We start from the raw sequence: 14064 nt of genomic DNA, 5'->3' as shown, positions 1-14064 counted from the left end.
GCACAGAAGCAACATAGTGGAGGTAACCCAGGGACAAGATGACAGGCTGCTAGCTCTAGGATGTGGGATGGGGATGGAGGGATATGAATAGATTCAAAATACATTTTAGAGGCAGAACAGGTTTGTTTGTTTGTTTGGTTGCTTGCTTTTGTTTTCAGATGGTGGATTGGATATTGTAGTTGAAGAAGGAACCAGGGATGTGACATGGGTTTTTAACTTGAGCCCAAATTAGTGGTGCTGTTTACAAAGATGATGAAGATAGGCAAAAAACAGTTTTATTTGGTATTGGAGATTAGAAGCTCTGTTCTGAAGAAAGCGAGTTTGACATACCTGTTAGGCGTCTGTATGGAGATATGAGGAGGACAAATGGAGATATAATCTGGAGTTCAGGGAAGAAGGGCAAGCTGGAGATATAATACTGGGATTCAGCATGTAGCTGATAATTAAACCATGGTATTGAAAAGGGTAGGGGCAAAAATATATATATATCATCCTTCCACATTGAGAGGTCTATCTGGTTGGAGAAAAGGAGTTAGCAAAGGAGACCTATAAAGAGCAGCCAATGTGTAGGAAGAAATGAGGAGACTGTGTTGTGGAAGTTAAGATTTCAAAGAGAGTGGATCAACAAGAGTCCGCTGACCAGTGACGAAGTCGTGCTCTGGAAGCTGGAAGACTGAAAACCCTTCCAGCGCCCCACCCCTGCGCCCCCCACAAGACTGTTCTGTAAAGGCAAGAGGGCAAAACTTGGAGAGAAAGGACTATTAAATGGAGAGGAGGCACCCTTTTAAGTATCAAGAGAGAACGCCGAAAATGCATTTTGTAAACTGCCCAGTCCTGCTCTAATATCGTTGTTTTTATTAATGAGCAGGAGGCTGGACTGAGGCCACCCGTGAGAAAGAGCTGACAAGACATAAGGAGAGTTCTCAAGGAAAAAATTTTGTAATGAAGAAAATCCCGCTCCTTCTGAGAGCTTGAGTCAAAACCAAGCTTCGGGTTAGGCGAGGAGAGCCGCGGGCAGTATTGCGCTTCGCTCGGAACTGATCTCACGGAAGCAGCGGCGAGCAGAGTTACAAATGGGTGCCAACCAAGGCTGCCCCAAGCGAAGGATGAGGAAGTTCGGCCCCCGATGTAAATAGTCCCTCTGGCTCCGCCTCCCTCCTCCATCGGCCAATCAGCATCTGACTGGAGAACTACGCTGGGGAGGGGAGGAGAGCGGAGCCTGAGGACCGTTAATCCACCCAGAGGCGGTGTCCAGTTATTCAGTCTATTCCCTTCCCTACAAGGACTCACTGTTGCTGCTCTTACAAAAATCAGGGTGGGCATATAACCACTTTGGGAAAAGCTCTGGCAGTTTCATATGAAACTAAATGCGCATCTATTCTATGACCCACTAATTTCTTTAGAACAGGCATTTGTTCAAAAGAAAGCATAAATCCACAGAAAGCCCAGATAGTCATCAGCTTGAAAATGGATAAACTGGTATCCCCATACAATGGAATACTATTCAGAAATAAAAAAGAACCACTAACTGATACATACAGCAACGTGGAGGAATCTCAAAACCATTATGCTGAGTGAAAGAAGCCTGTACATACAAGAATACATACCGTTTAATTCCATTTATAGGAAGTTCTAGAACAAGCTAAAATCTGTGATAAAAACAAAATCAGAACAGGGGGTGCCTAAGGACTGAGGGCAGAGATTGACTGTGAAGGGGCATAAGGAAACTTTCTAGATGAAGGTAATGTTCTTAGAACTTTGTACAATGAAGGAAATGCCCTGTCTGTGCTGTCCACATGTGGCTATGAGCACTTGAAGTGTGGCCAGTACAAATGAAAAACATAATTTCATTTAATTTTCATGACTTTAAATTTAAAAGTAGCCACATGTGGCTGGTTGCTACCCTATTGGATAGCACAGTTCTATATCCTGATAAGAGCTTGAGCCTCACAGGTATATGCATCTGTCAAAACTCCTGTCACAATAAGCCCAAGATTTGTGCATTTCGCTGTATGTAAGTTTACATGCAAAAGGTAAGCATAAACTCTAGTTAATGCATTGTGTGTTGAAGTGGTTAGGTGTGACATGTGCTGTTGTCTGCTACTTTGAAATGCATAACAAAAAATGGATTGATGAATGAATGGATGGCTAAATTATGAGATATGAAGTACGACAAAATATTAATTATAGAATCTTGTTGGTATGTGAATGTTCATTATAAAAGTCTTTCAACCTTTCTGTATATGTTGGAATATTTTCAGAATAAAATGTTGGGTATACCAGGGGTGAAAGGAGAGAGGAATGGGAAGTTATTGCCTAATGGGCACACAGTTTCTATTTGGTATGATGAATATTATCTGAAAATAGATAGTGGTGATGGTTTTATAACACTTGAATACACTTAATGGCAATTAATTGTACACTTAAAATAGTCAAAATGGTAAATTTTATATTCTGTCTATTTTACAATAAAGAAATTAAAAGCCAAAAGAAAAAAATATTGGGAGAAAATCCATGTAAAAGTCTCTATGTCTTCTCTAGAGGCAGTCTGGGGTACTGCACAGAGAGAAAGGAGAAAGGAGCAAGCTTGCGAGTGTGCTAGGCCTGCCAGAAGTAAAAGATAGTGAGAAGAGAACACAGGTTTTGGAAACAGACAGACCTGGGGCTATAATCCCAGCTGGTTCACTTTCTAGTTGTATAACTGTATTTGTTTTTTATTGCTATTGCTGCTGTAACAAATTGCCAGACAGTTAGGAGCTTAAAACAATACAGATTAATTATATCGCCATTCTGGAGATCTGAAATATGTCTTACTGGGGGGCTAATACCAAGAACTGCGTTCCTTCTTGATATTCTGGGGAGGAATCCACTTCCTTGCCTTTTCCAGCTTCTAGAAACCTCCTGTATTCTTTGGCTTGGCTCACAGTCTTTCCCTCCATCTTCGACACCAACAGTAATGTCCTCAAATCTCCGTGTATCTCTCTCTCTCTCTCTCTCTCTCTCTCTCTCTCTCACACACACACACACACACACACACACACACACACACACAGACACCCTCTGCTTCCTTCATCACATCTCCTTCTCTGACTCTCCTGCTTCCCTCTTTCCCTTATGAGAACCCTTCTGATTCCCTTGAGCCCACCCAGGCAATCCAGGATAATCTCCTCATCTCAAGATCCTTTATTTATTACATCTGCAGAGTCCCTGTTGCCATGTAAGGTAACATATTTACAAATTATGGGGATTCAGAAGTGGACATCTTAGGGGGGCATTTTTCTGCCTGCCACAGTGACTGAAAATTTATGCGACTGGTACTTATATGTCAAGACTACACTGAAGAGGAAAAATATATTTCTCGTGATTTTTTTCCTAACAGTTTTATTGAGATATAATCCACATACTACACATTTAAAGTGAACAATTCACAATGATTTTTAGTATAGTCACAGAGTTGTGCAATCATCATATTTTCATCTTCCTCTCATTTTTACATATGAAACAAAGGCTTGATACAATAAGGAAACTTGCTTAGGGCGACACCTAACGACAGTGCTTGGGCATTGCAGTCAGTGGCTGTCACCACCTGAGATTCCCTTTGTAAAGACCAAGCACCTGGGAGCAGTGTGGTATAGTAGTGAAACACGGAGGTGATTAAGCCGGGTTAGACTTAAGTTCAAGGCTTTGTTTTTACTATGTACAAGCTGTATGACCTTTGATGAAACCTCTTGGGGCCGTGATTTCATTTGCAAAATGAAAACAAACAAATAGAGAGGCTGGAGTCACCTGTAAGATCCCTCCCAGCTATGTAATTCCAAGCTTCACAAGGGGAAAAAAGATAATTAAAAATAAATTCCCCAAACACTCAGGGCGACAAGAGGGTAAGTATTCCCCGAAGACAGAGGATCACACACTTCCCTTGTACTCTGAGCGTCTGACACAGGTTTCAGGTGCCCTCACTGATGGGCCTCAGGTGGGTGGGAAAGACAATACGTAAAACGACCCTTACAAAGGTACAGAAGGGTGGAAAGAGTTGAGGGGCAGAGGCAGCGGCTGCGCAGACTTTACGGTGGTCTGCCCAGGAGTGGGCGACCATCGCGTGAGGGGGCTCCGTTCATCTGCTAAGTGAGGGCTAGATGGAGGGGGAATGTGTTGGAGGGACGGTTCCTAAAGTAAATCTTCAGACCCGGGTTGGGTGACACCACGCCACGTGCCGCACAGCTGTAACCCCACCCCCACCCGGCTTCTTCTGCCACATCCACTAGTCCACGCTACTTGGTACACTCGGCCCCTACAAAACTCTTCCTTCCTCCGGTGTGCGATTGGTACAGCCCAAGCTCGCAAAGTTGGAATTCAACCAATGACACACCCCTTGCCACGCCCCTGTCTCTGACTGGCTGGAGGATTTAAAGATCCTGCCGGTGATAGGGTGATTCTCTACAGCCAGTATTTGAAAGTTTCTAGTACCGGAGCTTCGCCTGCAGGCAAACTCTTCGGCTTGTTGGTCCGGCGCATGTGAGTGTCTACCCGATCTCAGAGCTGGGGGGTAAAGTAGACTGCCTCTTCAAGGGGTCCATGCCAGAAGGGTGCAAACAAGAGGGTCAGACGGAGGGAGCAAGGATTCCCGGATCCCAGGGTCCCACCGCGATTTCCCCAGCCAGATATTCTACCGCTTCCCCACGTTGGAGATGGGATGCAACAGGGCTTCGGAATCACACTATCCCGGACCAGCTGTATGACCTCTCACAACCTGTTTCCACTTCTGTACACGGGGAAATAGTGAGAGCTGCCCGTCTGCGTATAAACCATTGAACGTACCTGGAAGATAGGAGGAGCGTATTACATATCAGCCCCCTTGATCATCTCCCCACGCGAGAGTCCCGTTTCCCAGGGAGAAGACTCAGTGCCTGCCTTGGGTCTTTTCGAAGCTGCCTTCTTTTCTGTTCAGGGTCCCTCTTTTTCTGCGGCTCTCGCGGGACAGCGAGGCTTCCCAAACCCGGGTGCATTTGACGCTGCCCATGCACCACTCTGGAAATTATTATGTAGGAGAGTAATTTCTAATTGAATTTTCGGTTGGTCCCAGTGTCCTTTTGCCATCTCTGTGACCTTTTTGTATTGCTAATGACAGCCTCTGTGACCCTACATGGCCTTGACCTCTCTCCTCGTCAAGGCCATTATGTCACCTGTTATGTCCCTTATGTTCTGGTCTTTTAGCAGACTTGCAGAAGCGATGACGATGCTGTCGGGAACCCTGGCAGCAGCAGTAGAATGCGAGGACGCGGAGCTGCGGTGCCGCGTGGCTGTGGAGGAGCTGAGCCCCGGCGGGCAGCCGCGAAGGCGCCAGGCTCTACGCACCGCAGAGCTGAGCCTGGGTCGTAACGAGCGCCGCGAGTTGATGCTGCGGCTGCAGGGGCCTGGGCAGGCAGGGCGGCCGCGCTGCTATTCCCTGCGCGCTGCGCGTCTCTTCACGCGCTTTGCTGCCACTGGGCGCAGCACACTGCGGCTCCCCGCCGAGGGCGCTCCTCCCGCAGGCGCTGTGCAGCTGCTGCTCTCCGACGCACCCCCGGATCGCCTGCGCCGCTTCCTGCGCATGCTGCGCCTCAAGCTGGTTGCGGCCCCCGGTCCCCCGCCGACCTCTGCCCGCACGCAGCTTCTTGGCCCGAGGCCCCGCGACTTCATCACCATCAGTCCAGTGCAGGCGGAGGAGGTGCGGCGCGCAGCGGCCACCCGAGTCCTAGACACCACGCTGATGAAGCAGTCCATGGAGCCCCGGGCAGGGGCCGAGCCCAGCACCGTGAGGACAGGAAAGGGGGTACGCCTGGGGACTGGGTCATGCTACTGAGATGGAAGAGACATAGGAGACTCAAGTTGGGGGAAGAAGGTGGTGGTATTTGAGGATGCTGCTGGTTATCCCAGAGGAGATGCCCATCGGACATTCGAGTATGACAGAAATGTGAGACTTGTGCGCTTGTTCCTTATAATGCAATCCCTGAGACTGGGTAAGAGAGAATAGGAAAAGGGAGCCCATATCTCATTAAAAGTGAAAGCAGAGGAGGCCTGGAAAGGAGATTTCAGGAAAAAAAAAAAAAAAGAAGAAGAAGAAGAAGGAGAAGAAGAAGAATGTAGTGGCTTTGGAGAAGAGGAGCTTTTGGAGAAAACAAAGTCGTCAGCAGTGTCAGGGGCCAATCAGATACGGGTATGACAAAGTCTGGTGGATTTGAGAGTGTTTATGAACTGGGACATATGTAGACCACATGGGTTTGAGACTAAGCTGGTGAGAAGATGGAGATGGGGCAAGAAGGGGCCCTGGCTAGGAAGGGTTTCGCTTGGGCGTTTTGAGGTGAGAGACAGGTTTGTAATAGGGAGAGAAGTGAGAAGGAAGCATGGGTAAGAGGAGAGTTAGAGAACCCAGGAGAGTTAGAGAACCCAGAGGAGGGAGCTTAGGGAGAATCCAGACCCATGCAGCAGGGTCTTCAGGGCACCAGGAGTCAGTGGAGACCCAGCCTTGATCCCTTCCTGGAAGAGAGACCTGGATCCCTATAGTTATTGGCATGATCTCCAGGTGAACCAGGGCTGCCCAAGGGCTCTAATGAATGAAGCCAGCAGAGACATAAGGGCTACCAGGCCTACCTATCATTGCGTCTGGGCCAAGAAGGCATTGCTTAAGCGGGGGGCAATGCTTATGGGGTAGGAGGAGGCCCTAAGATAGCCCTATCCCACCAGGAAACCCCAAGGTGGCCCCTGCCTGTGAAGAGGCTGAATTTACCTCCCACCAAACCACAGCTTTCTGAAGAACAGGCTGCAGTGCTAAGGGTCATCCTGAAAGGACAGAGCATTTTCTTCACTGGGAGTGCAGGTAGTGAGGAGCAGAGTTGGAGAAGGGAGGGAGGATGGCAGTGGGGTAGGATGGAGGAGAGGTGGCCGTGACTTTGCCCTCTGCCCAGGGACAGGGAAGTCTTATCTGCTGAAGCGTATCCTGGGCTCGCTGCCTCCCACAGGCACTGTGGCCACTGCCAGCACTGGTGTGGCAGCCTGCTACATTGGAGGTACCACCCTCCATGCTTTTGCAGGTAAGTGAGAGCCCCTGGGGCTAGAGCTGGGAGCAAGCCATGCTCGTGGGAAGGAGGGTGGGAAGGTCAGGGTTGAGACAGGGCTGAGGTCTCAGCCCAGGCTAAATAGTGTCACTCTCAGGCATTGGCTCAGGTCAAGCTCCACTGGCCCAGTGTGTGGCCCTGGCCCAGCGGCCAAGCGTGCGGCAGGGCTGGCTAAGCTGCCAGCGGCTGGTCATTGACGAGATCTCCATGGTGGAAGCAGAACTGTTTGACAAACTGGAGGCCGTGGCCAGGTCAGTATGTGCAGTGAAGTCTGGGTTCTGGTGGTTTTTCATGTGGAACCTGTCCATCCCAGCCCCTAAAGCACTCTTGCTCCTCTCTAGAGCTGTCCGGCAGCAGAATAAGCCATTCGGAGGGATCCAGCTCATCATCTGTGGAGACTTCCTGCAGCTACCACCTGTAACCAAGGGTTCACAGCCCCCACAGTTCTGCTTTCAGGTACCACTCGCCCTCCTTCTCTGCCCTCCATCCCCCGAGGGTCTGCTTTACTCCCTGACACCCTCACCTTACTCCTACTAGGCAAAGAGCTGGAGGAAGTGTGTCCCAGTGACCCTGGAGCTGACCAAGGTGTGGAGGCAGGCAGACCAGACCTTCATCTCTTTGCTACAGGCTGTCAGGCTGGGCAGGTGGGCCCTGTGAATAGCGAAGGGGCCACAAAATGAGGATCCGTGTGCAGGGCAATGAGGAGCATAGGGACGCAGAGAAGGGGGAGAAATGCTTCCTGGGCCCATAGATGGTCGCTCTGGGCACTGGGACCCTGCTTCTCCCAGGGTTGGGATCCCCAACACCCATTGCAGGGCCCGGCACACAGTAGGTGTCAGGGAAGTATGGGCAGATGGACACATGGAAGGAATTCAGAGATGTCAACACTCCTATTTCACAGACGCAGAAACTGAGGTTCAGAGAGGTGAAGTGACTAGCCCAAAGTCACAGCTATTAAGTGACCAAGCTGGGATTTGAACCCAAGTCTGACTCTAAAATCCAAGTTCCTTCCACTTTTAGAGCCTGTGGAGTCACTTGGTTGGGGAGGGGAGGATGCAGACATAATTTCAGCCCAGCAAGGACAAAAGGTCGAAATGCTACAACTACTCTAACATGGGAGTAGACAGGCTGGGAGGGCAGAGGACATGAGCCAGAGATGGGCCTTGAAGTCCAGGTCAGATTGGGATGAGCTAGGAGGAGGGTGGTGGTTGTGAGTTGTTCTTTGTGCCTGGGGACAGGAGGCAGGTACGGAGATGCACAGTCCCCACCAGCATGTGTGGGGGACAATAGTAAGGATAAATGGCAGAGCGAGGAGGGATGGGGCCAAGTTGTTCTCCCTCCTCCCACAGGGGTTGGTGCTGCACCCAGGCCTCCCCATGTGGAAGAAGGCTGGAGATGGTGGGAAATAGAAACATAGGCTCCATTTTTCCCCCAAGGCAGCAGGCCAGGAGCTAGAAGATTGTCTCCTGGAGACTGATCTAATTATAGGTTCCCAGTATTATAGGTGTCAACATCAGCAACTGGTCTAGGTCATCTAAACCTCTGGCCTGTGCTCACTCAGCATATCCAACTTCCTGAGGAGCCCTAGGGGTGGGACAAAGGAAAGAGCGTCCACGATGATCACCCCCACACACACCCTTCTCAATCTCCATGTATGGGGTCCAATTCGAGAAAGAACAAGTTTGGCCAGCCTGGGAGCCAGCAAATCTTGCCCTGATGCCCCTTTCTGGTCTCAAGGCCTAACCCATGGCCTGCTCCTTGGGCCATACACCCACATGCCCCACCTTCCCTGGTGTTCAAGTGGGCTCTGCCCTGACAGCCCAGCCCCCACAGGTGCTCAGATGAGGTAACTCGCCAGCTCCAGGCCACGGCTACCCACAAGGTGGGGCGAGACGGGATTGTGGCCACAAGACTCTGTACCCACCAGGATGACGTGGCCCTTACCAATGAGAGGCGGCTGCAGGAGCTGCCAGGTGAGCAGGGAGCTGGAACTGGGCTAGACCAGCTGGGAGGGGCATTCAGGCAGGTGTGGCCTCCGAGGCAGCCTGGGCCCTTGAGATCATTTAGTTATCTAGGTCCCAACCTCCTCTGTGGCCCTTACATTTGCAGATATAACTATGACTTTGATAGGTGTGACCTTGAATGGGTCAAGATCACTCAGCCAGTAAATGCTGGAAGTGAGACTTGAACCCAGGTCTCTAGTTCTAAAGCTCCAGCTGGGCCTGAGCTGTCCCCACTACCCCCCCACCCCCACTCCCATGCCCTGGTCTGTTTTGAGAACCTAAGCCATGAGTCAGTGACTTGTAATCTGTTTGCCCAACTCTCTTTTCCCAGGTGAGGTACATAGCTTTGAAGCCATGGACAGTGATCCTGAGCAAGCCCGGACCCTGGATGTCCAGTGTCCTGTTAGCCGTCTCCTTCAGCTAAAGCTAGGAGCCCAGGTAAGTAGGAAGTGGGGCCTAGACCCTGGGAACTTGGGCTTCTCCAATCCTTGCCCCTCTGCCCAAGCTGCTCCATAACCAGAGGCCCAGTTGTGATTACAGCCAACTCCTTTCCTCCTCTTCCCACCCACCTTCCTGTCTTCAACTTTCCACTGCCCTCCCATTCCCATGCCTGGAGCTCCAGGCAGTGTGGCTTTGGATGAGTCCCTTGCCCTTGCCGAAGCTCAGTTTCCTAATCTCTAAAATGAGGAGTAAAATATCTACCTCACAAAGTTATCTTCTGCAGTTTATCCTATGCTTTGAGAGAGCCCCTCTCCCTTCTACCGTGTTGGGAGTGGCCCAAATGGGAGCCTTTTCCCAGTTCTGAAAGGCACCCAAGGGAAAAATGCAGGCACCGTATGGTTGGAAGAAAGATGGCAGGACCTGAAAGTTATTGCTCAAGATTGTGGCCCACAGACATACCCCATGACAGACCTCGAAATTTTTAAAGCCCTGTGATGTCTGTTACCTTATTGCTCTTTATGCCCTCCTTCTGAGGCAAGCTGAGCAAATGTCATTCCCTTTTGACACAAAGGGAAATTGAGACCCGGGAAAATAAAGCAACTTGCCACAGGGGTCATAGTCAGCCGGTGGCTCAGTTAAGGATTAGGACTCAGTGCCCTTCCATGATGGCCTCAAATCTCTCAGAACCACTGCAGTGTCTGTGGGACCTGAGGCCAGGTGTAGGAATGGGACAGCTGTCCATGCCTCCAGTTTTCTTTCCCTCATAGGTGATGCTGGTGAAGAACTTAGCAGTCTCCCGGGGCCTGGTGAATGGTGCCCGAGGGGTGGTAGTCGGGTTCGAGACTGAGGGGAGAGGTAAGTGTTGGGGGTGTGGTCCTACTACTTGGGTTTGCAGCAGGGTCCTGGGGTAAGTGTGAGGAGGAGGAGGCTAGGATGGAGAGGCAAGGTCTGCTCTGCACTTCTAAGCCCTGAATCTGGGCTGAAAGGTTGGGCTTCTTCCTCAGGGCTTCCCCAGGTGCGATTCCTTTGCGGAGTCACTGAGGTCATCCGTGCTGACCGCTGGACGGTGCAAGCCACTGGAGGCCAATTCCTTACCCGGCAGCAGCTGCCCCTCCAGCTGGCCTGGGCAATATCCATCCACAAGAGCCAGGTGAGCAGCTAGTATGGGATATGGGGGCAGGGCAGAGAGAGAATGGGACAGGCCTGAAGGGGACCCTTAAAGGTTTTATGGAAGTTGAGCTAGACCTGGATGGAAAGTTCCAATTGTAGAATAAACCTTGCTTTAGTGCATTTCCCACTTTGCCGCCTCCTCTTCCTTTCCCAGATATTTGTCATTTCCCCTTTGTCATTTCTTGCCCTGCTATCTTCTGAGATACTACTAGATATGTTAAACTTAATCTTTACAACAACTGTATAATAATCATTCCAGGGCGCAGAGAGGTTAAGTAACTTGTGTAAGGTCATACGAATAGTGAGAGGCAGAGCTAGGATTCATTTTCATGCCTGTCTGACCCAGGCCTGAGCTCTTTCCTTTTGCCTCTATCCCCCTGCTCTTATCCTGGATCATCTCCTGGATGCCCTCCTATTCAGATACACACCTGGGGTCAGCCTGTTTCTCTGCCTTGAGAATCCCTGGACTGGGCAAGGAGATCCAGGGGATGTAGCTGAGCCGGTGAGGTGGGGCCAGGCTCTTGGGTACAAGGGAATTTAGGCAGAGCTGGCTCCATCTCTGTCCTTCCATCCCCCAGGGAATGTCCCTGGACTGTGTGGAGATGTCTCTGGGACGGGTATTTGCCAGCGGCCAGGCCTACGTGGCCCTTTCACGGGCACGCAGCCTGCAGGGCCTGCGTGTCCTAGACTTTGACCCCATGGTGGTTCGCTGTGACCCCCGTGTGCTGCACTTCTATGCCAACCTGCGGCAAGGCAGGGGCCTCGGTCTGGTAAGAGAGTCACCCAATGGTGGGCCATGTGGCTGTGGGCAGTCTGAGACCTAGAATGGAGGAAAGGCCAAGGGACCCTAGGTGGGGGTGGCAGGGCCTTTCCTAGCTCCACTGGGGACAGGGGCAAGAGGAAGATGTTGCTCCCCCCTCCCCCGGCTGTGGCTCTGGGGCACAGCAGACACCCATTACTTGGGTTCTCCGGCTTCAATCTAGGAGTCTCCAAATGATGATGAGACAGCCTCAGACCAGGAGAATGTGGACCCAAACCTCTGAGCCGCCACAAGAAGACAAAGGATGGTTTCCCCCTCCTCCCTAGGAGGCCAGAACCCCCGGGAATAACAGGGGGAGGGTGGTCAGTGCTCTTTTCTCCTTTCATTAGGGGCTCTCAGCCTCTTGGCAGGAATTAAGGAAGAGTGCTTCCCACCCATTTGCCAGCTGTGCCTCAGTTTCTCCCCTTGTTCTGGGTGAGCTGCTTCCCAGGTTAGTAACCCTTCCTGTACCAGTGGGAATGGGCCTGTGTTTGGGTATCTGGTGTTAGAGGACAGAGCTCTCTGCAAGGGCTGACCACGGGGCCACATGGTCATGAATGCCAACCCATTTGGACTGTGGAGGGACGAGGCAGGTGCTTCAGGAGCAAGAATAGGCCATTGGGGTCCTGGGGGACTCAGGCCCAATTCCAGCCCCAGAGAAGGGAAGCTGGGGAACTTTCACAGCTAGGCCCAGCCTAGCACAGCCAGGAAAACACCTTCTTGAGCCTGACATGAGAGCACACACTGCAAACTGTGTGCACATATCTTAAACTGCTTTTTGGGGGGAAGAAATAGTGTGGGGGAATTGAAATGGATATTCTCAGATTGTATTTATTTTAGGACAAATAAACTTGTGAATCGTGTAAGGCCTGGGAGTTGAGTGTTCTGCTGTCTTTAAGAGGGCACCCCTGCCCGGGGCACTGGCCACTCCTGTCTCAGGGAGGCTAATCCTGTGCCCCCTGCCCCAGCCTTGCATGTGCAGAGGTGTTTACTGAGCTCACAGCACTCTTGTGAGAGGTTTTGTTAGTATCACTGGTTATTTGGAAAGGTGAGTTACCTGAAGTTGATGACTCACAACGAAATGACAAAGTGAATCACCATCAGCCAGTCGTCAGACAAGGACACACTAGAGAACTCACATGGTAAGAGGTGGGCTTGCTGCAACATCTGACAAATGCTGGGGGTCTTTGGGCCTTCCTGGAGCCCTTGATGGGTCATCGCCAAACTAGCTTCAGTTGATGAAAAAGCTTGATGGAAATGGCTCAGAAGCCCTCATAGGCTGGTTAAAACTGTTATAGTCCCCTGCTTATGAGTGAAAGGTATCAATCCTGGCTGGCAAATACAGTTATAGTAGAAGCATGCATTGGCAGCTACAGAGAACAATGGCTAATAAATGTAAAATTGCCAATGATGGGAAGGGTAGAGAATAATAAAACCATGCTGGTGGCTGGAGGACATGAAATCCGGGTGTTTGAAGGCATTTATCCTTGTCATCCAACAGCCAGCAGAGGCCCTAATGCAGAGTAGGTGCTTAGGGAGTGTCTGGTTAAATGGTGGAGGCCACTGACGTGGGGGCTCAGTGCTGTGGTGGTTCAGAGGGGCCGCGGGGCCTCAGACCTTCACTGTCGGCTTCATGAAGGAGGAAGTGCTACAGCCTGTGGAGAATTTTACTGACGGTTACAGCTCAGGGGATAGACCTGGCTTTCCACCCTAATTTTGCCACTGGCCAGCTGTCTGACTTTAGGCATGTTATACAACCTCTCTGAGAGGGTTTATTCACCTATAACATGCAAGTGGTAACTGCCTTTTGCATAGAGTTGTTGAGAGAAAGGCCAGTCACATGACAGGAACCCAATCCGTAGCTATTATTAACATTTATGATTACTAATAGTTATCACCACAATGTCTGTAGAGCAGATCTGTCCGGTTCCTACACTGGCTCCTTTGGCAGACAAGATCTGGGCTCAGAGGGGTGCCAGTGCAGCCCCTGGATGATCCCTGACTATCTGACCTTGAGGAGTCGATTATCTTTCTGCGGCATGAACCCTTCTCTCTGCCCCAAATAGAAGACACTCTTAGGAGAAGCCAAGCCCACCAGGTGACCCCCTCCACAAGTAGGCAACATGGGGGCTTTTCAATGTGGTGCTGAGGGCCAGGGTGTTCCCTATCTGCCCACATGGCCGTGCTCCTCCCACGTCCAGCTGTTGGCAGGTCACACTGGGACCCTGCCCTCAGGAAGCTTATGATTTGGTTGCACCTTGCATTTTTTATTTCTTCCATTTAACAGTTTGGGGACCATCCAGTTTAGCACAGATATCATTGTCTTGTGCTTTCTGGCAGTTCATCACCCTCTGGAGTTCTTAGATGGAAACTGACTCAGGATAACTTAAGCAGGAAAGGAAGGTAATGAATGGAACAGAAAGCTAGCTCAAAGAAGTGATATGAAGCCCAGAAACCCAGGCTTGGAAACAAGTGGGAACCAGGGAGGCTAGAACAGGAGTGGAGCTGGGAACAGAGGGTCAAGAGGAACTCTGCAGCCACCCCTGGGTCTGGAGCA

General features: G+C 50.7%; 1 protein-coding gene across 5 annotated transcripts; it reads left to right on the top strand.

Moving 5' to 3' along the window:
• Positions 1 to 4457: 4457 nt before the first annotated feature.
• On the top strand, positions 4458 to 12373 carry PIF1 (PIF1 5'-to-3' DNA helicase). 5 transcript variants are annotated; one of them, XM_036238385.1, is made up of 13 exons: positions 4458 to 4515; positions 5215 to 5812; positions 6724 to 6856; positions 6945 to 7070; positions 7192 to 7345; positions 7436 to 7550; positions 7632 to 7738; positions 8928 to 9067; positions 9429 to 9535; positions 10306 to 10393; positions 10543 to 10688; positions 11287 to 11478; positions 11692 to 12373. In XM_036238385.1, the coding sequence occupies exons 2-13, from the start codon at positions 5231 to 5233 to the stop codon at positions 11749 to 11751; spliced, it is 1950 nt and encodes a 649-aa protein (XP_036094278.1). In that variant the 5' UTR covers positions 4458 to 4515; positions 5215 to 5230; the 3' UTR covers positions 11752 to 12373. The 5 variants fall into 5 exon arrangements, with proteins under 5 accessions (XP_036094278.1, XP_036094279.1, XP_036094277.1 ...); XM_036238386.1 differs by having other exon boundaries at positions 4459 to 4515; positions 5218 to 5812; XM_036238384.1 differs by having other exon boundaries at positions 4496 to 5812; positions 7632 to 7679; positions 8914 to 9067.
• Positions 12374 to 14064: the final 1691 nt, after the last annotated feature.

This window comes from Rousettus aegyptiacus, unplaced genomic scaffold (assembly GCF_014176215.1).
Source record: "Rousettus aegyptiacus isolate mRouAeg1 unplaced genomic scaffold, mRouAeg1.p scaffold_m13_p_3, whole genome shotgun sequence".
NCBI lineage: Eukaryota > Metazoa > Chordata > Mammalia > Chiroptera > Pteropodidae > Rousettus > Rousettus aegyptiacus.
The sequence above is the reverse complement of the archived record's forward strand: the minus strand, read 5'-3'. Positions and strand labels throughout refer to the sequence as shown.